This window comes from Sminthopsis crassicaudata, chromosome 6 (genome assembly GCF_048593235.1).
Source record: "Sminthopsis crassicaudata isolate SCR6 chromosome 6, ASM4859323v1, whole genome shotgun sequence".
Lineage (NCBI taxonomy): Eukaryota > Metazoa > Chordata > Mammalia > Dasyuromorphia > Dasyuridae > Sminthopsis > Sminthopsis crassicaudata.
Window position 1 is genome coordinate 208,905,205 of NC_133622.1, and position 24,626 is coordinate 208,929,830.

General features: G+C 38.9%; 1 protein-coding gene and 1 long non-coding RNA gene across 2 annotated transcripts; both read right to left on the reverse strand.

Moving 5' to 3' along the window:
- Positions 1-2,499: 2,499 nt before the first annotated feature.
- Positions 2,500-10,647, reverse strand: EIF3F (eukaryotic translation initiation factor 3 subunit F). Its single transcript, XM_074275509.1, has 8 exons — positions 10,286-10,647; positions 8,344-8,414; positions 7,963-8,042; positions 5,998-6,135; positions 5,006-5,097; positions 4,166-4,302; positions 3,880-3,993; positions 2,500-3,104 (listed from the first exon to the last, which is right to left on the reverse strand). Exons 1-8 carry the CDS (start codon positions 10,611-10,613, stop codon positions 3,027-3,029), a joined length of 1,038 nt encoding a protein of 345 aa, XP_074131610.1. The 5' UTR covers positions 10,614-10,647; the 3' UTR covers positions 2,500-3,026.
- A 3,734-nt stretch (positions 10,648-14,381) lies between these two features.
- LOC141547125 (uncharacterized) lies at positions 14,382-24,587 on the reverse strand. The gene is made up of 5 exons (XR_012483518.1): positions 24,444-24,587; positions 18,512-18,564; positions 16,099-16,321; positions 15,429-15,499; positions 14,382-14,562 (listed from the first exon to the last, which is right to left on the reverse strand). It is a non-coding gene; the product is annotated as an uncharacterized LOC141547125 (long non-coding RNA).
- Between the last annotated feature and the right edge of the window lie 39 nt (positions 24,588-24,626).

Here is a 24,626-nt window from a genome sequence, read left to right on the forward strand (position 1 = left end):
ATATGGAATAAAAAGTAAGGTTCAGTGACCTTCATGAAAATGCAAACCTTCTTTAGTGACCCCAATCTTCTTCCAGAAACAAAGATCTGTGTTTTTAATTGCAATATTCTACTTGTAGAATTGTATGGTTATAGAATATAGAACACAATAGTCATTAAAGAATCATGGAGCAGAAATTCATAACCAATGAAGAGGATGAAACATAAAACCAATGAGAATTAAAGGGTTCCATTAAGGAAACATATGACAGAAATTGAAGGTGGACTGGTCACAGAGCAAGTAACGACAGACAGCAGCATTGTTCCTCACAACATAAAGCCCCTCCAGCACATCAGGGGGATGCTCTGGAAAGGACAAGAGCAAGTCTCAGCCTGGGCAGGTAGGGAAGGAAGAATAAGCCAAGACCAGAGAAGTACCAGCATCAGGACAACTACTTAACAAATCTGAGATTTTAGAGAAATTCCAGAGTTTCATAAAGAATGCCCCATTTGTTTCAAAGTTGCAAGAATAGGCACTAATTCCATTTGAGGAGATTAGACATTTGCTTAGGACAATTGCACAGGTACTATACGGAAGGAAGCACATTTTTAATGTGCTTTAAATGATATCACACTTCATATTTCCAATTTGGTGACATCCCTCTCAAACTGGTCCTCAAGGTTCAGATAGCCTCCCCTGCACTTGCTGTTATAGGCATTGAAAACTAAGGGATTTCCTAGACACAAGGATTTAAGAATAAGAGTTTAAATGAAGTAAACAACTTCATATGTACAAAGAGCTAGATTCCATTATTCTGAAGGTCCCAGTTATACCAGAATTCATACCTCATATCCTGATCTAGCCAAATGTCTTGTTGAAATCCAGCTATGAGGGGGCAGCTAGGTGGCGCAGTGGATAGAGCACCAGCCCTGAATTCAGGAGGACCCGAGTTCAAATTTGATCTCAGACACTTAACACTTCCTAGCTGTGTGACCCTGGGCAAGTCACTTAACCCCAGCCTCAGGAAAAAAAAAGAAATCCAGGTATTATGTTTAAGACATCCCTCATGCTGTCAGCTGTACCTGATGAGTCTTATTTTTAATGCTCAGGTCAAAAGGTGCTCAGGATCAGAGGTTTAGAACTGGAAAAGCCCTTAGAAGTAATTCATTTAGTCCCACCTCATTTTATTCCTGAGGAAACTGAGACCCAAACGAAGAAATGATATGCCCTGAGTTACAAATGGAGTAAATGGCAGAGCTATGATTGGAATTCAATCACTTCAATTAAATAAAAATAAAATACATTAAAAATATTTCCACTGAGCCATGCTCAGTATTAAAATGTCAGAACAAATGGGGTTTTCATGATTTGACTTAATTCCTTCATAAATTAAATGCAAGAATCAAGAAATTGATTTCTTCCAATTCTAATTCTCTTTTTCTTCCTACCAACTCAACATTCCTTTATGATTGCCCACTTCTTCTCATCCTTTAAAGCTTCGCTCTCTGTACCTGTTACATTAAATCCTGGCTTTTTGTCCTCTGGACACCAACAAGCTCCACCAACGATTTTTGGGGGGTTAGCTTCACACACATGCTCAACCTTGACAAATAGAGGACAACTTCCTTGAAGGCAAAGAGTATTTCTCAGTATCCTCCACTTCTCCCACAAAGGCAGACATGAAACACAAGCACAAGGAATACATAGACAAAATAAATAATCATTTGGACTTCCCTACTATCTGTTTCAAAAAGCAAGCACTTAACATCTGTTGCAGGCTCCAAACTCACACTTAAGTATACAAGACACTTCATCTCTATTACGAAATGCTGGCCTAGATCTGAGACCCTGAAAACATTTGCATCCAGAACTGTGCTTGGCAAGTGTTAGAGAATAGCAGGGCAATAGTCACAAACTTGGTTTTAACATAATGTTCTTTTAAAATGGCTGTTTATGGGGATCCACTGTTTTGTTTTCACTTTGTATCCCTAGCACCCAGGACCTAGTGCCTTTGTAAACACTGGGAACTTAATGAAGGTGATTTCATACAATTCACTCAACACCTGTCACTGTGCATCACATAAAATAGCTAACATATGCTTGTTATAGGTGAATAGGATTTGTTTAGAACCTGTTTTATAAATACCTTCTCTGAAAAATATTGTGTAAAATAAGAAATACCATTATGAAGGGTGGCTAAGAGAAAAAAAGAAAAAAGATTTTCTAAGTCTATAAGAAAAATCTCTTAAGGGGCAAATGGGGACAAATTTTCAGCAGCAAATACAATGAGGGACACTATCCACTTGGGGAACTCAAACTCCCTGGACCAGTTTCCTTCTCTGTAAAGTAAGATTAGAGAAAGGACTTCTGAGGTACCCTCCTCCTCTAGACTCTTAGCCCAGTGTCTCCAGGACAGCCCTAAAAGATGGGTACAATGTGGTTAGAAGGCAAGGGCACAGCAAAAAAGGGGCAGGGAGTCCTACACCAGTGGCAGAAGAATTACACATGGAAAGAGACTGCTATGGTTCTCTAGCTCAATCTCTAATTTTACATGTCTTCTGGATGATATAAAGCAGGCAATGTTATAACAGGATAAGGAATAGAAGCAGTTAACCTGTCACCTTAGTCCATCAACTAAACTTGGCTGGCTGAACATAAAGACTTTGGGGCTTGGGGTGAAGGGCTGGGAAGAAGAGAAATGACTTCCCCTGCTGGTGGAGATCAGGATTTTGAAGAGCTTTCCAGTGTCCAAGATATCCTTCCTTGCCCCAACACCTCCAAAAGTACTCACTTCTTGATTTCAAGACAGTCTCCAAGTTAGTATCCCCCTCCCCCAAGGGAAAGGTCACAATCAGTCCCTTACCCAGGGGGAAAAGGGATGTCTGTGGTTTATTTGGAGTTATAAACAGCTCATCTACAGAAACAGGCAACTTAAAGATGATGGTTAAAGAAGAATCCATTTTTCTTCTACTCTATCCTGTGTTAGACCAAAGGAGGACCCATATCAGGTGGAGTTGCTGGCTGTAGCTGCTGCTCACTGGGCTTCCTCACAGGCTCACAAGTTTCTCATTGAGAGCAATCTGGGACTGCGTTAAGTTGGCAAGGTAGGTCACCATCAACAGGTCCTGTTGAGGAAAGACAATGTATTTAGAAGGCAGGAAAAGAGTAAACAAGACACAAAAGTGTTCTTCCCTAAGATGTTGTGCCTGCCAGGTAAGGAAGGATGTCTGTGGGGAAGGGGAGCCAAGAAGATTGATTAAAGAAGAAAGTGGACAAAGAACAGCTTTCTGGTTCAGCTTGTGGGGTTAGCAATGATACAGACATTAGGGAGAGGCACATTTTTGAAATTACAGATCCCAGAACAATCTTAGGGCCTCAGGAAGCAACGCTGAATTTAAATTATATTCCATTCAAATATCAGCTTTGTATGGTGAATCAGTATTAAAAAAGGCTAAAAGATCTTTCTGGAAGTCTGTTCAAGAAGTTTGCCTTGATATCAATTGCCCAGTTCTACTCAATCTCTTGCTTAGACCCTGAAGTCACAAAAGGAGCCAAGAGGAGACAAGGAGGGAAGGTAGACTGCTACACTGTAACGATCCCATAAACTCCTGAGAAGCCTATGTAAATATATGTACGTGTATGTGTGTGTCTCTGTACATATATAGCTGTCTTACACATCGATATTGTTACACAGCATATCACAATGTAGTTCATAGGGATTGAAAGGTTCTAAATGAATTATTTCCAGGCATATGGGATGCTTTACCCTGTACTCCCAAAGGGAGCGGAAGCTATTCTCATTGGGTTTTTCTAAGGAGCTACCTCTCTGCCCCCCCCCCAAAAAAACCCCCCAACATGACTAAGGATGGGTAGGCTACAAGACTTGAGAAGGGAGCTCACATTGATGTTGCTGTTCAGCATGGTCTCGAAATCCTCAGGAGCAATTTTGGGAACTTGGTTAACCAGGCCCATCAGGAAGCGGCCCACGGTATTGTCAGCTGACACCTTTCCAGACTGAATACAGAAGGAGATTTTATTACAACAGAACACATGCATTCTCTAGTCTGTGGAAAGCCTAAGTAACTCAGATGGCCTGGCCCCCCACTGGGATGCCTCTCATCCCCTTCTCTCCCATGTTACTCTCCTCTGACATCTTAGTCCCATTTTCCCATTTCCCCCCCCTCACCAGCACATCTTCGGCATACTGCAACACTGTGCTGAGGGCATCTTGTATCCGGGCAGATGCCCCACCAACTTGTTGTAGATCACTTGAAAGGCCAATCACACGGTTGGGGCTGAAACATGTCTTCATGATCAGGTCAACTGTGAGTCAGGGGGAAGGAAAGTTGATCTAGATTGGTTACCTCTGGGACTAATAAAAGGCTTGTCTCCTTCCAGCTAGGCCCCCCACAATGTCCTACAGGAAAAGAGGAGTACAGAGTTCCAGCCTCCATGAAAAATACATTTAATCCAGATCTCAAAGACTGCTACTAGAAAAGGAGGGTATAAGGAATTAGCAAAGCACATGAGAAAAGGGCCCCATTAACTTCTACCTCCCTCTGCAGAGCCAACTACCACAAAACTAGCTAGGACACCCACCAGACAGACAAACCTATATGAACTCAGAGCACTTTTTCTGACTACTTTGTATTTTTTTTTCCCTTGGTATTAAGGGATTAAAAGGGGAAGTATATATTAAAGAATAAGGAGGAACACAAAAGCTTCCTGGTACAGGTTGGGACCAGAAAGACAGTTTCTCTTTAGCATAGCCTAGTTTCCCATAATGACGGGAGATGCAGCAATAGCAACAGCAAACACAAGAATTGAAAACACTGCTAATTGTTAGATTTAGGGGTTGCCCATTTAGGAATAGTTCAGATGGAGCTGTTGTGGTAGGAACAGCTACCTATGTAATCTCTAGCACCCCACCTCACACACCTGCCAGATTAAATGCCTATGTCTGTGACAATCCCTCTGCCCTCACATCTAAGGGCTCCACAGAGACTATAGGAGAAAAGCTACTCACTTCCAATCCGCTCAGTGTCATAGTAGACATATTTCACTGTCAGTGGAGTGAACATCACTCCCATCGTTTTTCCAGGAACACCCATGGAAGCACTGGGAAGTGAGAATATCATTATTGTAAATACCTGTCAGATTTGTTTAAATCAAGCAGACTCTGGATAGTCTGGGTCCTTATAGTTATCATATGATTTTGGGGACAACCAGCAGCACCAGAGTAATTGAGAAATTGAGAAAAAGAAAGCCCTCAAGGTGTAAGCAAATCTGTGGAAACATTCAAGATTTCCCTGCTAAGGGAAGAAAAGTTTCTGGACACATTTCAATACACCAGACCTATTATAACAGTTTTTTTTTTTTTTGTTTTGTTTTGTTTTGCTGCATGTTCCCTTTGAGACTATGCTGATTTGAATGGCTCCAAACTTATTCATCAAGGCATTCTCATCCCTTCCCTTTTAGTCTCCACCAACCTCTAGGATGCCCAAATATAATGTGCCTGCTCACATCTGGATGAGCTGGGACTCTTCCTCACCACCAAGCCTTATTTTCTTATTTTCTGTCCTTTCCCCAAGCCCTCTACAATTGAGAACATTGTCAGATGACTGTCCCTTCCATGCATCTCAGGGTGGGTGCTCCTTGATTAAAGACTACTTGGCCTGGTCTATTAGTATGTTCTGCACTTAGTATAGTGCTTGGCACAAAGTAAATACTTTTTAATCCACTCATACAAGGAGTTGTTTGGTAGGTCCCAGGGAGGAGACACAAAGCCACAAGGTTTTTTTTTTAAGAAACCACATGGCTATGCAGACAATTATTTGTGTAGTCCAGCTGGGGATTCAAAGGCCTAGATGACAGATCAGGCAGCTAGTTCAAAAGCAGGTATATAAACAAAGTTAACTAATGCACAAAGTTCACACTGCTTATAACTAAGGTCTCATCTAACAGCACACTGTCTGGACTGTTTTCCAAACCGCCTCCTGGATCCTCCAAGCATCATACCTGACATAGGCCTTGATGCTCATTCGTCCATTCTGGAGGCTGGTGTCCACAGTGAGATGGATGGGGCTGTGGGCCTCTCGGCTGTAGTACTCATGAATCAGCACTGAGTGTTCTGTGATGTCATGGCCTGTGGCATACCTGGAGAAATAGGAGAGGACTGATAATTCAACAAGCATATATTAAGTCTTATTATGCATCAGACACTAGTGGGTGAAAGTAATTCAAAACAAACATTAAGAGTGTTGGGAGGAGCTTCAAATGTCATCTAGTCCAAACCCCTCATTCTATGGATGAGCAACCTGTGGCCTGTAGAAATCAAGTGACCTGCCTACGTCCACAAAGATAAGGAGCAAGGCCATGGGAAACCTGCATCAGATGGACTCTTACATCCAATGAATTGATATTAAACATATATACGTGAATTACTTTTTTTTTTTTTTTTTTTTTACTAATCCTCCCCATGAAATTAAATAGCTCTTTCCCTGTCTTGGATACCACAAGATTCTCCTGACCTGTTGATATTCCCAAGACAAGTATTAAAATTCATTTTGTATTTAAACACTTTTCAATTTCAATCCAATTTTTCATAGCCACTCTTAGCACGAGTGAGTTACACCCAGGCCCTGAACAGAATATTCTCAATTGTACACATACAAGGTCACTGGTTGTCTCAACCTAATCATCATATGATCAGCATCCGCCTAAACAAAGACCTGGCAGCAGAACTATGTTAGATGAGAAGTGGTTTTTATCTCTTCATTTTTTGGAGAAAGAGTACAGAATAGTAATTAGGGGAGCAATTCTCAAAATGTAATCCATGGTACCTTGGGATGTCTTTGAAACTAAAGGAGGTCTGAGAAGTCAAAAGTATTTTCATACTACTAAAATATTACTTGCCTACTAAAATATGCTTCTCTTTTCCAACAAAAATCTCTGTGCAGCTGGATATTTCATATCCAAGTCAATATATCATAACTGACATTGTAAAAACAGATATTAAAAACAATGCCAGTTCTATTCTTGTTTTTGTAAAGTTACTATAAATTAAAATTTTAATGTTAAGTTTTTTATTTTTAGATGCATAAATGAATATTATAAGAGTATCTGTTTTAATTTCAAATAGATATAAACCACCAAACCAGCTGCTCTTTCCCCTCCAGAAAAAGCTTAGGAATGGCTGGTATAGGAAGCTCCTGATGAAGACACTCCCTCTAAGCAATTGCCCTGCAATCAAGAAGTTAAATGACTTACAGAAACACAGAAAAAGTCTACACAAATTCAGAACTTGAACCTAAGATTTCCTGACTCCAGTAGTAAGAAAAATCCTAAAAGACCAGAAGAAAATGGAAAATGATAATACACGAGGAAATTACCTCATTCTAAACATAACTATCAAACACAGAATCCTAAAGTGTGCTGAAACTTTGGGCAAGAATCCCTGACAAGCTGGTTTACCCCCACAGACAGGTCTAAAAAATGGGTTTGTCCTTAGCCTTATCTTTACTCTTTCTTTTGGGATTCAATAGCTCCCACACTTCTCATTTCAACTCTGCCTCCCTGAGATCTGGTCTTGCATCAATAATTGTTTAATGGACACTTCCTAATTAATGAATTAAAAATCATTTAAGTGCTTAGTTTATACTTATTTTATGTATATTTCTCAAGTACTTACTTGATCCCACATTAGAATGTAAACTTCTTGAGAAGTTGTTTATTCATTCTTTCTATATCCTGAATACTCAGCACAGTGACAAGCATATAGCAGATGCTTAATAAACATTTCTTGGTTAATTGATCCTCTAAGCAAATTGCCTCAGTTTTAACTTACTCCAGGGAAAAATACAGAGCTGGGCCTAGGATATCTAAGTCCCAAAGGCAGCATTGTTCATTACCAATATTTCACCAACTAGTACTGAAAAACTTTCAGTCTTGTCCTGCCCTGCCCCAATTTGGAGCCTGACTTACCATCCGAGAATAAGCTCACTTGGAGAGACTTTCTTGTGTAATTCATACATATTTTTAGCAAATTCCATGTCCACAGCAACCTGTAGAGGACAATGTGAATTTCATGGTTAAAACCCAAGCAACCCATCCCTTGGTGATGAAACTCAGGAGGCAGAAGAATGACAAAAAGGACACCTAAAGAAGCAGTGTCTATTTTTTTAAGTGATAATATCAGACTCACACAAAAGCAATAAATCTATAAGACTATAGTTTTAGAAGGTCTAACCTTGTGTTTTACTGCAGGGAAGGTAAGAGTAGTTCCTATGGGCACCCTGATCAGAGACTAGCTAAGGTGAAGGAGGAGCGCTGCCAATCATGATCCTTGCCCAAATTTCTACTCACCTCATCTTCAGACTCATTATGTGGTACAGAAAAACAGTTGGTTACTTCTACTGAGTGTTTGTCGATTGTTCCTACAAGAGAAAGAAAACCAGTAAACTGTCAATGCAAGTGTCTGACAAACTTATGATGCTAATCCCACAACCTTCATCTCTCTTGTGACTGGGGAAAAACTGAGCACTTGCCAGTCCTGTATTAAGTATCAAGAGGGTAAGGAGTCATCCTGGCCCCAAGGACCTTATGATCTTAACTTTGAGAAGCAAAGAGAAAGCCTTAAGAATAGATAGCATTTACCTGACAGTTAAAGGTCAACTAAGTGCTTTACATAGACTACCTCATTTTATTTTCAAAACCTTCAGTCTATTATCCCAATTTGTAGATGGGAAACTGAAAGTGAGGAAGGCTAATGAATTGCCCAAGTCACAGAACAAATAAGAACCCAAGGCAGAAGACCAGCAGCTATACAAGTATTTTAATTCTAGCAGCACTATGCTCTACTGGTAGAAACAGCATGTTGAGTAAATGAAGTGAAAATTCCTATTCAGAACTTTTTGGATTTTTTTTTTTTTTCTTTTTCTGAGGCTGGGGTTAAGTGACTTGCCCAGGGTCACACAGCTAGGAAGTGTTAAGTGTCTGAGATTAGATTTGAACTCAGGTCCTCCTGAATTCAAGGCTGGGGCTCTATCCATTGCGCCACCTAGCTGCATCCACTTTTTGGATCTTGATTCTACGGCTGAATGGAGCATCTTCAAAATATTTTTTGATTGTGAATTCCTATCAACAAATTTTAAGAGTACATCCCCCCAACATGTGTATATTGACTACCATGTAATTTACATGAGATGTTGCACTAGTAATTGTGTATATTATATGAGTCAAAAACAGTTTAAAAGGCGTGGGACACAGCCAGAATTATGCTACAAGAAAACCACTTTGGCAGCCACGTATGAGATGGATCAGAGAGCAGAAAGGTGGCTAATTAGGAAGCTGCTGCAGATAGCATAAGGGTGGTGGCTTTGAGGGATATGTTAATAAAAATGACAAGATATGGCCACTAGGAATGCCTGCCATCTAGAGGAGAGGGTGGAGGGGAAAAAGGGTTTGCAAATGGGCTGAGGGGTGGAGACAGAGTGTGAGCTTTTGTTTTTGCTTTTACCATCCGGCCCTCCCACAATCTGAGGGACTGTGAACTGGCCCCTACTAAAAAAGTTTGAGGACCACTAGGAGCTCCTACCTTTCAATTCCGTCTACAAGGATGTCAAAAACTCACGAAAGGAGATCTAATTTAACCAAGGATTTACTAAGCACCTTGTATATGCCCTGATTGGGCCATAGACCCAAATTCTACTGAAAGCAATGTAAAATCTGCTAAACTGCATGTGACTTCCCTTCACCTAATAAACATGTCTAAGAAAAAAGACATGATTCATAATGTGATAGCTTCTGACTGCCCCTACACTGTGCTTTTAAAAAGGATTCTAAATTTAAGCGAGTTGAATTCGCCCAGGCTTGCGGGTTCGGATCTCCCAGCATTCTGTCACCCACGCTAAAGAGTTAGTTACAGGCTTTCCAGGAATCCGGCCCTTTGGGAAGGGGGGAGGGGAGGGAGGCAGGACAATCAATTAGTGTTAATTGAGGACTTCCTGGGCACCAATCAGAACGCAAAGAAAAGCAAAGGCTATAAGAGCTGACGGGTGGTTAGGAGGGATGGCGCCAAGGCGCGGGGAGCGTGGGGGAGGTTTGCGATACCAGGGGCTTTAGTTGGGAGTCGGAGGCAGGAAGGGGCTGGCCCGCTCCGGGAGGTCCGGAAAGATGGGCGTGAGGGAGCTTGGGCAGGGCTTTGAAGGCCGGACAAACCGGCCCATCCTTTGGGCATCGTGCAGGGCGACCTCGGCGGAGACTTGGAGCAGATGGGATCGGAGGCCGGGCCCGGGGCGCCGCTTACCCAGCAAGGTGCCGATGACGCGGCCCGCGCCCTCGTTGCGGCGCTCGTAGCTATCTACGATGGAAGCGAGGATGACCGGGTGCAGTCGGACCACGCGGCCGCCGGGGAACGGCCCAGGGAGTCCAGGCCCGAGGGGCGCCGGCGCCGGCGCCGGGGTCGGAGCTGCCGGCGGAGGTGCGGATGCCGGGGCCTGTCCCTGGGCCTGTGGCGGGGCCGGGGCGGGAGCCGGGGCGGAGGCTGGCGCGGGATCCGGGTTAGACACCGGAGTTGGGGTCGGGGCCGGAGTCGAAGTTGGAGAGGAACCCGAGGCGGCCGTCGCAGCCGCCATGTTGTCGAACCGCGAAAGGAAGGAAGGAGAGGCGGAAGTCCAGAGGGGAGGCAGGCCCAAGGAAGGGGAGCCCTGCCATAGGTTCAGCCTTGGAGACGACACTTCCTCCTCGGCTATTATTGGCTACGAATCGGCCTCGGAAAACGAAAAGACCTCAGTAGATTCGCTTGACGGCTGGGCACGGGAACTTCCGGTTCTCTCCTCCATTCCGTCCAGAATTTGCGCGCCCGGATTTTGTCTCAGCCGGGAGAGTTCCGGGGTTCACAGTTCCGGGAGTTGCCAAATTGTGACCAAACATATACTTGATAACCGAAGCTCAGCACCGAAGAGTTAAAGCCCCAGAACTAACCCTTACATGGTTGTTATTTCCTCGAAAAGTTGCTTTTGCTTACATTCACAAAACACAGTTATTAATTGCTTACTGTATACAAATCATTGTTAATATGAAATAGAACGAAAAAAATTGAGTCAAAATCACTCACTTCTCCCGGAGACCCTCTCCTTCCCACCCTTGTCTCTTTCCAAGTTGAAAAGCTGTGCGTACTTGACCCTCTAAGAACGAGTTACTATTGCATCTGCAAGGAAGAATTCTAATTACCCGACTGCGGTATTTTCCCTGCTACAATGTATCCCAGTCTATTGCTCGAAAGTCACAAGACAATCTATTTCCTTTTTTTTTTTTTTTTTTAATAAAGATGGATAATGGAGGCGTGCTTGAACTCCTTAGGAGATGACCTGTTCTTGCCATGTGACCTAGAAGATTTCAGTCAGCTTTTGTATGAATACTGCACTACCTGCCTCAGTACCAAGAGCTTTGCCCCATGAGAGAAGTCAAATAGCATTCAAAACCTCTTCTTCATTTGGAAGTTAAGCATTTTTTTTTTTTTTGCAATTACGTGTAAAGATAGTTTTCAGCATTTAAAAAAATAATTTATTTTATAAAAAATTTATTAAAATTTTTAATTTTTAATTTTTCAAAACATGCATTATTTTTTGACATTTTGCAGAATCTTGTATTCCAATTTTTCCCCTTCCCCCACCTCTTCTCCTAGATGGCAAATAGTACAGTGGTCCTCAAACTTTAGGGGGCCAGTTCACTGTCCCTCAGACTGTGGGAGGGCCGGACTATAGTAAAAACAAAAGCTCACACTGTCTCTGACCCTCAGCCCATTTGCCATAATCCGTTGGGCCGCATAAACGTAGTTTGAGAACCCCTGGTCCAATATATGTTAAACATGGTAGAAATATATATTAAATCCAATATATGCATACATATTTATACAATTATCTTCTGCACAAGAAAAATCAAATCAAACTGGAAAAAAATAAAATGCAAGCAAACAAAAAATGTGAAAATGTTGTGAATTGTACTTAGTTCTTACACTCCTCTCTGTAGGTGGCGCTCTTCATCAGATCTTTGGCACTGGTCTGAATCATCTCATTCAACATTCATTTTTGTAAGATTTTGAGTTCCAAATTTTTCCTTCCCTCCCTAATCTCCCTTCTGCTTAGGACAGCAAGTGATCTGATATAGGTTATACATTGCACTTTATTTTTAAAGAAATGCTGCCTTCTTAGAGACAGATGGACTAAATGCTGGTATTCTCTGTGGAGTTTCCATTTTTCATTTAGCAGCTTCTGCATTTCCCCATCATTTTCATCAAACCAGGTTTGATATTTTTAAGTGTTCTGGCCCAAATGACTAAATGTTGTGTTGAATACCAAACCATTCTTTTTCAGCTTTTTCTCCAAGTCAGCATCAAACTGTTCACCATGTAGTGCTTTTGTCTCTTGACTTCAAGTGTTCTGATAATCATCTTGCTTTGGGACTATTGCTTTTGTTGAATGTGAATGTTTAGCGTGGAGATAAATGATCAGTCCAGCAATCTGTGCCATACCTTGCCTTTATCATTTTCACATCTTCTTATAATGACAGTTTTTAAAAAGCCAATATATTATCATGTGATGGTATATCCATGAGTTTTTATTTTGTTTAGGTAGATGGAAGACAGTATTGGTAATGAGGTGTTGGGATGCATAAGTCATCAGTGATAAAGGACTGTTGCTGTTTCTCTCTTCCACCTAAGAACTCCCATGGTGAGTAGAATCATCTTTGCAAGGTTTTTGTACATTTTTAATATTTTGACTGCACTGTAGAATTCTCACCTGCCACAGTAAATATGCCAGAGCTAGGTTAGATAAAGGAGATGATTTTAGACACCTTTTCTGTCTCCTTCCTGATGCCAGGAGGTAAACAGTGCTGCTGCTTCAAGCCAGTGAGATGACCCTATGGTTTGGGCTGCCTGTCTGCAGGATTGTGACTGCAGCTCACAGTGGATCTGTTCCTGCTGTTTTGTCATTTGCTCTTTCACCTCAGGACTTCAAAGGTAGGTAACAATGATATGGGTGATATCTTTTGACTCACACAAATTGGATTTAAGTGAGGTGAATTGTGACGTCTTTGGCTTTACTCCCACTTCCAGAGCTATCAGAGTTCAGTAGCAAGACAAAAGACAAAATGACTGGTGATGGATAAGGACATAGTGGATGACCTTTGCATCTTTGGGTGTCTGAGCAAGCCCTAAGAGCTTTACAGCTTCTGCTTTGGATATAGTTTCTGTTATCCTTTTGGCTTATTGGAAGAAATTATTCTCATCCACCTATTCCTCCACATGTGTGGGATAGACACCCTCTTAAATTACTGACAGATTTGAGTCCTCTCTGTTACCCCGAGTCTGATTTGGTTGTCTGTTAAATGATTTACCAGAGTGGCCACTGTGCATGCTACAGCTTCTTAGAGTCATAAGTGAGAATTGAGTGTCAGTTGAACACTAAAGGTGGATTTGTAACTTTGAAAAGGGCTCAGAAAGCCCTCACACCCCAGAGGTGCTAAACTTTCCTGAATAGCCATCTAGCCCTGTGACTTGTAGTTTACTGATGACAATGTAAAGGTGATTGTTAAATAATATAGAAGAAAGAATGTCAGAGATTCTGGAAGAGAACAAGGGAAACCATTCTTCCCTTGCTCTGTGATCAGGGCCCGTGAAAGGAAGGATTCTTGATGACTCCAGATTCAGGTGCTCTAATCCAAGAGAGAAAGATCTGATAGTCACAGATGCCTGAGTTGTAGAGGCCTAGGAAGGTGCATGGTCCTAGACACAAGGAGAAAAGAACAAGTGATCTGGATACTGTCCTCAGGAATGAGTAGGAGAGGCACCCCCAGTGAAGAAGGAGAAGAGACTTTTATCATTCCCATCCTGTGCTAGGTCATCTCATCTGGAACACATTCTCAATAACTCTGATTGTATCTTAATTTTTAGTTAAAAAGGTCACCCAAAGTTGTTATAAAGCAGGACAAATTCCTGTGAAAAAATTTCAGACAGAATTAGGGTGTCTTTCACTTGGAAAGCTCTATTTCACTCCAAGGTGGAGGAGAAGGTAGATCAGAATTATGGAGAAATTCTGAACATCTGGGCTCTGATCACTTTTTGCCTTCAGAAGCATCTCCCATAAACCTTTCTGTCCTCACCTCAATCTAACCCTAAATCTCACCTCAATAAAGAGATGGTTCAGAAACTCAGATGGATCTGAGAGCTCAAATCTGAAGGATAAACTGTTCAGTCTCACTGACATTTAACACTTGACAAATTCGGAGTGTAAAATATCTTTTCCCTGATTACCTATAACCAAATGGCATTTCTTTAAGATACTGATCTCATATTGAGTAGAATTGAATGTGCATAAAAATTGAACCCAGCCACACTGAAATTATGGGAAATTGGGAGAGAAAAATAGACATTTAAAGATTGATAGAAGTTGTTAACAGGAGAATTAACATTCATTTCTGTTGGATTTGACTGAGAAAGACCCAAGGATGAAGATCTAGAACAAGCTTAGCAACTCCAGTCTCTTGGATGAAGATTTTCTTTTTCCTCCTAAAACAGTCTGCCTGGAAAAGGGAGAGAAAAGAATTATTATCAGCTCATCCCATTTAGGCACATCTTTATAATCTGCATTTCTGAGGCCTTCAAAAATGGAGGGTATGTGAGAGCTTATGTATATATTTTAGCTTAGAATCAAGCAGAGTAAGTTAGACCTAGGTAATGTTGGGAGAAAGGAAGAAATGAGGTAGGGCAAAAAATCCTCAAGAGTCTCCTGTTCTTCATTCCAAAGAAATTGATGTCATGAAAAACAAACACTTAGGATCCTTTCAATTCTAAAAGAAGTGACTGGGAAAAACAGACTCTCCAAATCATGGCAATAGAAATTGCAGATATGTTGAATTTCTCCAACCTTTTCTGGAATTTAGCACCTCTATTTCTAGATTAAGATTTCCACAGTGGAAAAAAGGACTAGTTCAGATTAGTAGCACCTGGTTATTTCCAGTCATCACTTACCCTGAATGAGGCTCACACAAATTTTTGGCTCCCCTAATTTCCATAATCCAAACTGAGCATTCCATTTATTTTCCATCATTGTGACTCAGTCGTCTTTCTTTTTTCCCTTATCCTATGGCCCTGTAACATTGCACCCTACCACCTATTATGCTATACTAGAAAAGGCTTGTTCAAAAGCAAGAAAAGACTAGAAAGGTGGTCACCAGATATAGGTCATCAGTATTTCTAAGATTAGTGGCAGCTTTACAAGGTAGAGTCCAATTATCTCCTGACATTTGATAAGATCTGAAAAATTGTCATTAGCAGGTAAGCTTTTCCACCTGAACATTTTCTCACATCAAGCTCTTGGGACATAGAGGCATTCAAGGATTTTACACATTTCTCTAGCACAATTCATGAATTCACAAGATTTTCTTACTTGGGCATTTCTTCTTATCATCCCTCACATATCTTCTTTTTTGCTCTTAGATGACCAAACTAGGATCGAACCTGTCAAAAATGAATGTTAAAGACAAATCATTCAACAAATGCTCTATTAATTTTTCATGGCCAAGAGAGTCAGCCTAATAATTATCTGAATGTGCCTGGCATTGGCTAGGTAGAGAATGAGAATATAGGGAAAGTAACGGAATCACATCTTTCAAAAAAGGTAGCTTATTGGGGCAGCTAGGTGGCTCTGAGCTGAGTCAAGAAGACTAATTTTCATGAATTCAGATCTGGCCTCAGACATTTACTAGCTGTGTGATCTTGAGTGTGTCATTTAACTGTTTGCCTCAGTTTTCCTTGTATGTAAAATGAGCCAGAGAAAGAAATGTATCCATTCCAGAATCTTTGCCAAGAAAATTGCAAATGGGGTCATGTAAAGTAAGTCATGTCTCAATAAAGCTTTTAAGGACATTTAAATCTTCCCATCCAGTCTTTTAAGTTTTAACTTAAAGGATTGGATGGGAAGATTTAGATGTAAATAAAGACATTCTGCTAAACCTAAACCAGTGACTTCATTAACCACACCAGAATTCCAAGGCATAAAGAGCTAGAAATAAACATAATCCTGAGCACATCTACAATCCTGAGCAGGACAACCATACCTGAATTGGAGTCAATTCAGCAGACAAGACTGACTTGGTCATAATGGTTTGTATTGAAATGCTATTTAAGGATTTTCAGTTGGTGTCCTGAGAACTGATTTTTTCTTTTCTTTTTCTTTTTTTTTTTCTTATTTTGTATCTAAATGCCATTCTTATTGTCTTGGTATTCTCCTTTCTTCCTAATTTGGTGATTTCTTCAAAGTTGGTGACCTGTCCAGCAGGTCTTCAACGTGGGTCAAAAAAGAAGGACATAGACCGAAATTAAGGCAAAAGCCTGCGGGGGCTAAGACAGCCCGGGAACAGGATCTAGAGAGAGAGAGAGGGGAGACTACTCAAAGCAATGGTCAAGCATGTCTCGTTTATTAGCTTACAGTTACAGAATTTATAGGCAGAAAACCGCAATGCCATGTATGCATAAGGATTGGGTAGCATGATAGATGAGTCAAATATTTTTGTAACATTTACCAGGTGCAGATTATGAGACGGTTAGGGGCCCAAGGACGGGGTGGAATAACGTAGTTTTGTCTATTCCATATCAGTTCTGGGAACTGTGGTCTTGACATTCCTCAGAAATCATCAGCCTCAGGGCCGTGGTGACCTGGGTTTGTTCAAGAGGGGGGAAGAGCAAGGGGAAAGGTTGGGGAAGGTTCCTGACAAGTTGGTAGGTTGGTAAGGAGGACCTGAGGAATAGTCATGGAGAATAAGGTAAGTAGGTCAAAATGAATGAAACTCGCATGAAGTTCCTACTACCCTAGATTGTGCTGAGACATATAGATTTTATTTTAAGTGAGGAAATATGTTATTTTAGACTATATGAACATTAGCAACTTCCAGGCACTTTAATTCTTCCTCTCAATGAACTTACTCTTAAATACTCTTAAATCCCACATATCCATCCCATACAGTCTTCTTGATTATTAGCAATCTGGAATTGTGTAAATCTGCCACATATATAGGATTTAAAACATTAAGGAAAAAAATAATCCAACTTTTTTTTTTTTTTACTCAGCTCAGATTGCACCATATTCCTTGCTGATTGAGTCACACTCCTCCCAGATTCCATTATATTAATTATCTTTTTGTTGGGCTGAGTTTCCACAACAAGTTAGTAAAGTTTTCTTGCTGAATTTTGGTTTCTTCTTGCTGAGAGGAAGAAGATTGTATTTATTAGCTTGGATTAGCTGAAATGGAGAAGAGGTACTTTCTGGGATATTCCACTCTTCTCTTTTCCTTAATTTTCAAAATGCACATTCTATGGATGGACCCAAATGAATGATGAGGAAAAAGACAAACGTAAGTATTTGAAAATTTTTGAAAATTTTCAAGATTTTTAATGAAAAGAAGTTCCAAAGAGAAAAGTACTGAATAAAGTTAAGTTAATGTTATTGCCGTAGAGCTGCTTTAGTAATTTAAGGCCAGAACTTTAGTAGCACCTTTATTCTTTGATAGTGACAATGATAGAGATTCACTGATATAGGGATAGGGAATCAGAAACCCTCAGTGTCACTCAGACAATTCTCTAAAATATCTAAGACTAGAGACTAAATTAATAAATTAAATAACTCTTAGTTATCAATAAATAAGACCAGAAATTACAGAGAAGATGCTTATTGGCATTAGTACAGGAAGATCCCCTTGCGCCAAAAAAAATCACAAGTCAAACTTTAAAAAAAAATAAGAAAAACTTAAATTGTAGCAACATTTCTGAATTAATTGCCTCAAACCCACAGCCAGAACTTGACAACTACTGAGACATGAATGTCTAAAGAAGTTTAGATAAGAACACTGATGTCTATGCTCTGTATTAAAGGTAATTATGTCTTAGGATGTTGTTGTTTTAAACAATATGCCAGAATTAGAATTTCCAAATGTATGCTTATAGTGGTCTTGCCCTTGTCGTTTCCCAATTTTACCCCAATTCTTCTTTTGTACATGTCTTAAAAATTTCTCTTGATTGGTCTGCAGAAAACAAAATAAAACTCATGTTGCAACTGCAGTTCTTACAGGAGATTTCTGATCCTGTATGTTCCTTCACACAGCCTCAGCTCTGTGTCCTAACTCTTTGGGTTTCTTTTAAAGAACTAGGCAGCATCTTAAAAACTGAAGAGACAACATCTAATTAAGGAAATAAGCTCTTGGCATCTCCTTTATGATTTTTGTTAACAAAGAGTTAACTTTTTTTTTACTTTTTTTTGTGAGCACCAAATTGTGGAGGTTTTTGTTTTCTTATTCAATGTCATTTTATTTTATTGAACTTTTTTTAAAAACTTTTTTTAAACTTTAAACTTTTTTTAAAACTTTAAGTTGCTTTTGCCTTTTAAAGAGATTCAGAGAAGTTTTAACTGTTTCCTCCAGTGAACATTGTCTTCACAACTTCTTTTCCCCTCCATTGAGTGAAATACTCCTTGCTTACCTTAGCTTGGCATCCTCAGTTATAATCAAGCCCTGTCTAAGCAGTTCACAGCTCTCCACATAAAAAAAAAAAAAAAAAAAAAGAATCAGGAACTTAACAAACATGACCAGAAACAAACATTTCTATAAACAAAGAGTAGAAAAAGATGATTTTGTATGATAACTAGCCAGGTAGATGAAACATTTATTAAGCACTCACTGTAAGCCAGTTCTAAATGTTAAGGGTACAAACATAAACAAGAAAGTCTCCATTCTTAAGAAGCTTATATTCTAGTGGGGGAAACAATACATAAAGAGGGGCTGAAAATCAAGGGACACATTTGAGAAAGGGAGGTGAAGAAATTGAATTCCAATGATACCTGGTGTGAGTGAGGAAAAAGAAAGTTGTGATAATTCCTAAAATGGTGGTTTCTGGGTGGGAGTCACTAATCAGGAAAAGGGGCAAGGCATACATTTAATTAAATCATCAGTCTCTATAAGCTTCCTTCCCCTCCCAATAAACAATGCTTTTGACATGATAATACTAAGCCAATACTGCTTAGTTTTATCCTATTTTAAATTCTCCCTACTCTCTTCTCTTAAAGCAATTAATTTTTCGAATGGTCACAGTTACTACCTACCTGATTTGCCCTACTGTTATCTTTCCTTTTAAACAAACAAATATGACTACTATCTCTCTGATAAGAGCAAGTGGGTGGCAATACTTCATCAATCTTTTGAAATCATGAACTATCCCTATATCAGAATTCTGAAAGTCTATGTTTTCCTTTTTTAATGATTATATTCATCTTCTAAATTTCTCCTGTATCCATTCGTATAAGGTTTTCCATACCAAATGGTCTCTTTTAAAATTTCTTGTAGTGTAATACTATTCCATTATATTTAAATATGAAAAATTCATAAATAATTCATAATAAAGGTCATTCATAGAAAGTGCTGCTACAAATAGTATCTATAGATTCATTCTCTCTTCTTTGATTGCTCTGAGATATATGCATATATTAGTATTGCTGGGTCAAAAACGGTATATATAGTTCAGTGACTGTTGGGATTTAGTTCCACATTGCTTTCCAGAATATTTGGAACAATTATATCACAATCAACATTGCATGAATGTAGCTATACTTCCATATTCCGAACTACAATTGCTGTTCCCCTCCTCTGCCTTTTTTTGGTCACAGTTTCCAATGTGGTGAGTATTATCAAAAATTTCAGAGTTATTTTATTTGTATTTCTTATAATTACAAACTACAAATAGTTTGTAATTCTTTACCTGGAAACAATCAATTGATGCAGTTTTTACTATTTATCTTTTGGGGAATAGTTTTTGTTCTTAGGTATCTGATTTCTCTCTTATTTTCTGAGAACTGTGTTTTTGCTTAGTTAGATTGCATGATTAATATTTTGTTTTTCCTAATCACTCAGTTTTATTGTGTATGTCCTTGTTTTTTGACTGTCTTGTGAATGCCAGATTATGGAAGTTTTGTTTTCTTATTCAATCAATCACCTTTTATTTTATTAAATTGTTTAATACATTCAAATTTAAAGTTATCAGAGTTTATATTTTGCTCCATTTTAATCTAATTAAATCTAATTTTATATTGTGATTTCTCTCTTCTATAAATATACCAGATCTCTTCAGTTATGTTAATTTTAATTTTTTAAAATTGAGGGAAATTGAGGGTGTTGTGTCACATAGCTGCATAATGAGTTAGAGCCCAGTGCCATGCCTAATGGAGGCAGCTGCTCCTGCTGCTGTATGTGCAAGTGTGTGTGTGTGTATGTGTGTCGCTCAATTCTAATTTTTAAGGAATTATTTTCTTCAGTAAGCTTTTGTGTCTACTTTTTGATTTAGCTAATTCTGTTTTTTAAGCTCTTCTCTTCAAAGAAATTGTGTTTATCTTTTTCCATTTGACCAATTCTGCTTTTCAAGGCATTCTTCTCTTTATTTGACTTTTAGTTTATTCTGTTTTTTAATGTGCTATTTTTTTCTAGCATTTTTGTACTTCCTTTACCAAGCTATTGACTGGATTTTCTTGCATCACTCTTATTTCTCTTCCCATTTTTTTTTTCCTCTGCTGTTCTTACTTGATCTTAAAATGTTATTTGGGTTCTTCCATGGCCTGAGACCAATTAATATCTTTCTTTGAGGCTTTAGATGTAGAAGTTGTTATTCTTTGTCTTCTAAGTTTATGATTTGGTCTTGCCTGTAACCATAGTAATGTTTTATAATCAGGATCTTTTCCTGATATTTGCTTATTTTCCAGTTTATAGCTTGACTTTAAACTTATTATCCAGGAGAGGCCAAAATAACCTGGGAAGGAAAATCAGCCAATCAGGATGTTGGGGAATGCCAAAGATGTTGGAGTATCAAGGCCTCTATTATGGTGCTGTCTTTGAAAGAATTCAGTCTTCAGCTCAAGCAAGGGAATTTATTTGGGGTTTAGGGTGACAGGGATGATTTATACCCTGCTGGTTGTTCTGCTTAATGGAAGGAATAGTGAATCAAGGAGGGTCTTGCCATCATTTTCCATTCACTGAGATCCTGATGAATTTCAGAATATAGCAATTTCAGGTCCTCAGTGGGCTCACAGATGGATTTTGGGGACTCTAGAAAGGAATGGAAGAGAAGGTAGGTTGTATTCTAGAAAAATTAGTCCAACTGGAAAGGCCTTCAAGTTTGATTACAGTTGGGAATGACCTAGTATGGTCCTTTTCACTTTGTGCCCAATGGATTGGTCCTTTGGGCCTTCAATGATTTCAAGTATACCATTGTCCCCCAGATTTACTAGAGTGCAGTCTGGGGATGATTACCTTTCAGTCTTGGGAAATGTTTATTTGTACATTCATAATGGACCTTCCAAATTGTGCCAAGCTATGTGGCAAATTGAATGGCTAGATTTTTTCCAGGTCTATAAGGATGTCAGAAGACTGATCACCCACAAAGGAACTTGAAAGGGCTGTGTTTAATGTTTTCTCAAGGTATGATGTGGATTTTAAGCAGTCCAATTGGGAGATTTTTTACCCAGTCTTTAAAAGTCTCTAATGAGGTGAATAGCCCTAGAAAAAAGGCCATATCCCTGGTAGCAACCCAGTGTTTAAGTAGGTAGCAGGGAGAGATACTGACAGGATTAATTTATTGGCCTTTGAGGAACTTCTTGCATTGACGAGATAATCTAGTGCAAATGGAGTTGTCTTAAACAGATGGCCACAGTTACTGTATACAATGGAAAGGCCAAGTTATAGATGTCAACAAAAGGAGTTAATTCCTTAATGATCAGTTCACTTTCTGAGGCAAGTAACTAGCATAGTTATCATACTTTGTTTTTTTTTTTTTTTTTTCTTCTATAAAAGGTCCTGTACTTTCCCCATGTAAACTAGGAGTTCTGCTAGGGAATTTAGCCTGCCTTATGAAGTTATAATAAAATCTCTATTTATTTGGAGATGGTCTAAGCCTAAAATTCTTTTGAAATACTCCATGACACATATCTGGAACCCCAATAATTTTTGGATTCCCAATCCCAGCATTTGGTGTCCCATGCTGAGGAAATATGGCTTTTCTTCTTTCCCTTCACAGTAAGCCCATTTTTTTCTTTTGTTGTCCTCCATCTGGGTCATTGATTTTAGGAACTTTTGCAATTTTGGCTTACTTTCATCCTGATTAGGAACTCCTGGTCTTGGAAACATTTGCCTGTTTTCAACCTCCCAGAAGAGGTGGGTCACATATGAATAGAAATTCTTTATAGTTTGTGGCAAAGATGAGACAGTCCCTGCTGGGGTGTATTCACTTCCCCTGGGACTCTCCTCCTTGAATAAATAGATCTGACCTACAAGATCTCAAAAAGAAGAGGGTAATTTTCTTTTGTAACACACCTGATGTTATACCCTTAAATACCCTAGTTGTTGGTTCTCTCAATTAAGTATTTTAATTGCACACTTTTTATTTGTCTTGGAAATATTGTAAGTTTTGAGATACCATTCTAGAATTTACTTTTAAGAAAAAATAAGATTAAGCTAATAGTGTCTATGTCCTAACCACTTTCAGATCAGATCAGATTAAGGAAAGAGAATGCTGGAGAACTGTAAGAAAATGTGTATTCTGCCCTATCTGATAGAAAAGTGGAAGCAGGAGCCATAGCAGGTATGTATGGGGTGGTCAGTCCCCAAGGCCAGCATTATCTTGGCTCTGACACTTGGAACTATCACCAAAGACAGATCCTGTGTAATTTATGGCAAATTATTTTTATTTCTGCTTCGGTTTCCTGATTTGTATCTTGTGAGGATCACATGACTATAAAAGAGTTTATAATAGGGCAAACATTAACTGTTTTATTGAATATAATTGCTTCATATTTGATAACTTTATAGGAATTTTAGATGTGATTAACATATAATGATACTGTTGAGGTAAATGATTTTCTGGTTAAGGTAATTTGGAAGCACATTCAACTAAATTAAGTTTGCCTGACTAATAATTAATGGGATTCCAAACCTGGATTCCCTAGATATAGTACTATAGTCCATAGATGAGAGAAAAAGTTTGTTTAATTAAGAAACAACTAAAAAGTATTGAGTTTGTTCAGAACATCTGGTTAGAATTTAGGAGTCTTATAAACCAAAGTTAAGCATTGGTCAATTTTGGGGGCAGCTAGGTGGCACAGTGGATAAGAGTACCAGCCCTGAATTCAGGAGGGAGTTCAGATCTGATCTGACACTGACACTTCCTGGCTGTGTGACCCTGGGCAAGTCACTTAATCCCAATTACTTCAGGGGAAAAAAAAAAAAAAAAAAAAGCTTGGTCAATTTTAATGAAAGCTTTTAAAATTAATGTGTATTTTAAAATGGAAAAAATGATTGTAAATTATATGATTCCTACCCATTTTTGTAATGGATTATGTTTTATAAGAATTTTTAAAATTATTTTTATTCTCCCGAAAACAAAAGGGAAATTTAATTAAGGGAATAGAAGACGGAAGCCCAAGTCCTCAGAAGAACCCCAAACCACAATAACCTGAGAAAAGGAAAAATTCTAACCAGTTGAGTCCACTACTTAGTGATGAGACTCAGTAAACACTAATAGGTAATTGATTCTTTATGAGATTGTAGAACTCAAATATGTCTTGTTATCCAGTATCTTGAATATTATTAGGATATGCTATTTATTTAGACGAGGTCAACTTTGGGTATGAGGGTGTGCAGAAGAATTAATCTATCCCTCTGAAAAGGGATAAATTTAAAGAGCACAGCCCAGAACCCATAAGGGGAAAATGGGAGTGGGAAGGCAAGAGCAGCAAGCTCAGCTCTTTCCTTGGGCTCCTTCTCACTTCCTCTCAGTTTATAAACTTGCTAGGTTTCTTTAAACTATCTTGTGAGCAAGGTCATCAGTCCTGAGAAATGATGTGTTAAGTTATGGAATTCCTGAACAACAAACATGGCTTGCTGAGGATTTGCAAGACTTTTTATTACATAGAAATGAGTTCTAATAATTAACCTTTACATTAGGATGAGTTTAAACTCAAAGAAGAAAAACAAGTAAAAAGATATAAAGTAAAATTCCTTATGTGTGTGAGTCCTGGTAAACTTTTTTATTGTGATAAGGCTAATTTAAGTGGTTGTATTGAGTCAATTTTAAGATGTTCCCATAGTTTAAATGGATTCTGAGAGCAGTACTCTGTTTAGCAAAATGTTGAACTTAAAATCATCTACTTGATATCAAAATAAATTGTGAATTCTCTGTGATGAATCTCTTACTGTTACCAATGTAAGGTCAATACCTATTATTTAAGGTATGTGATCCTTGAGACTGAACTTTCCTGAAGCTCTCATTCTGAGACTTGCCTTTGTGATAACATTTCTTGGAACTATAACTAATACTATTTTGAGTTTTGAATTAAAATAAGATTTTCTGGAGAATCATTAAGTCAGTAACCTACCATTTCAGAGAAATACCAAGAGCTCCTTAGTGTGATGTAATCCTGGTGGAGGTCTATGTCTGGACAAAAGCTGGAAGGACAATCTGAAGCTTTAGGTAGGATCCTTATGGTTCAGTTTACCAATTTATTCCTTGTGTTTTGCACCTGATTTTTTCTGAGTCTGGAAATGAGGTGGAATTGTTA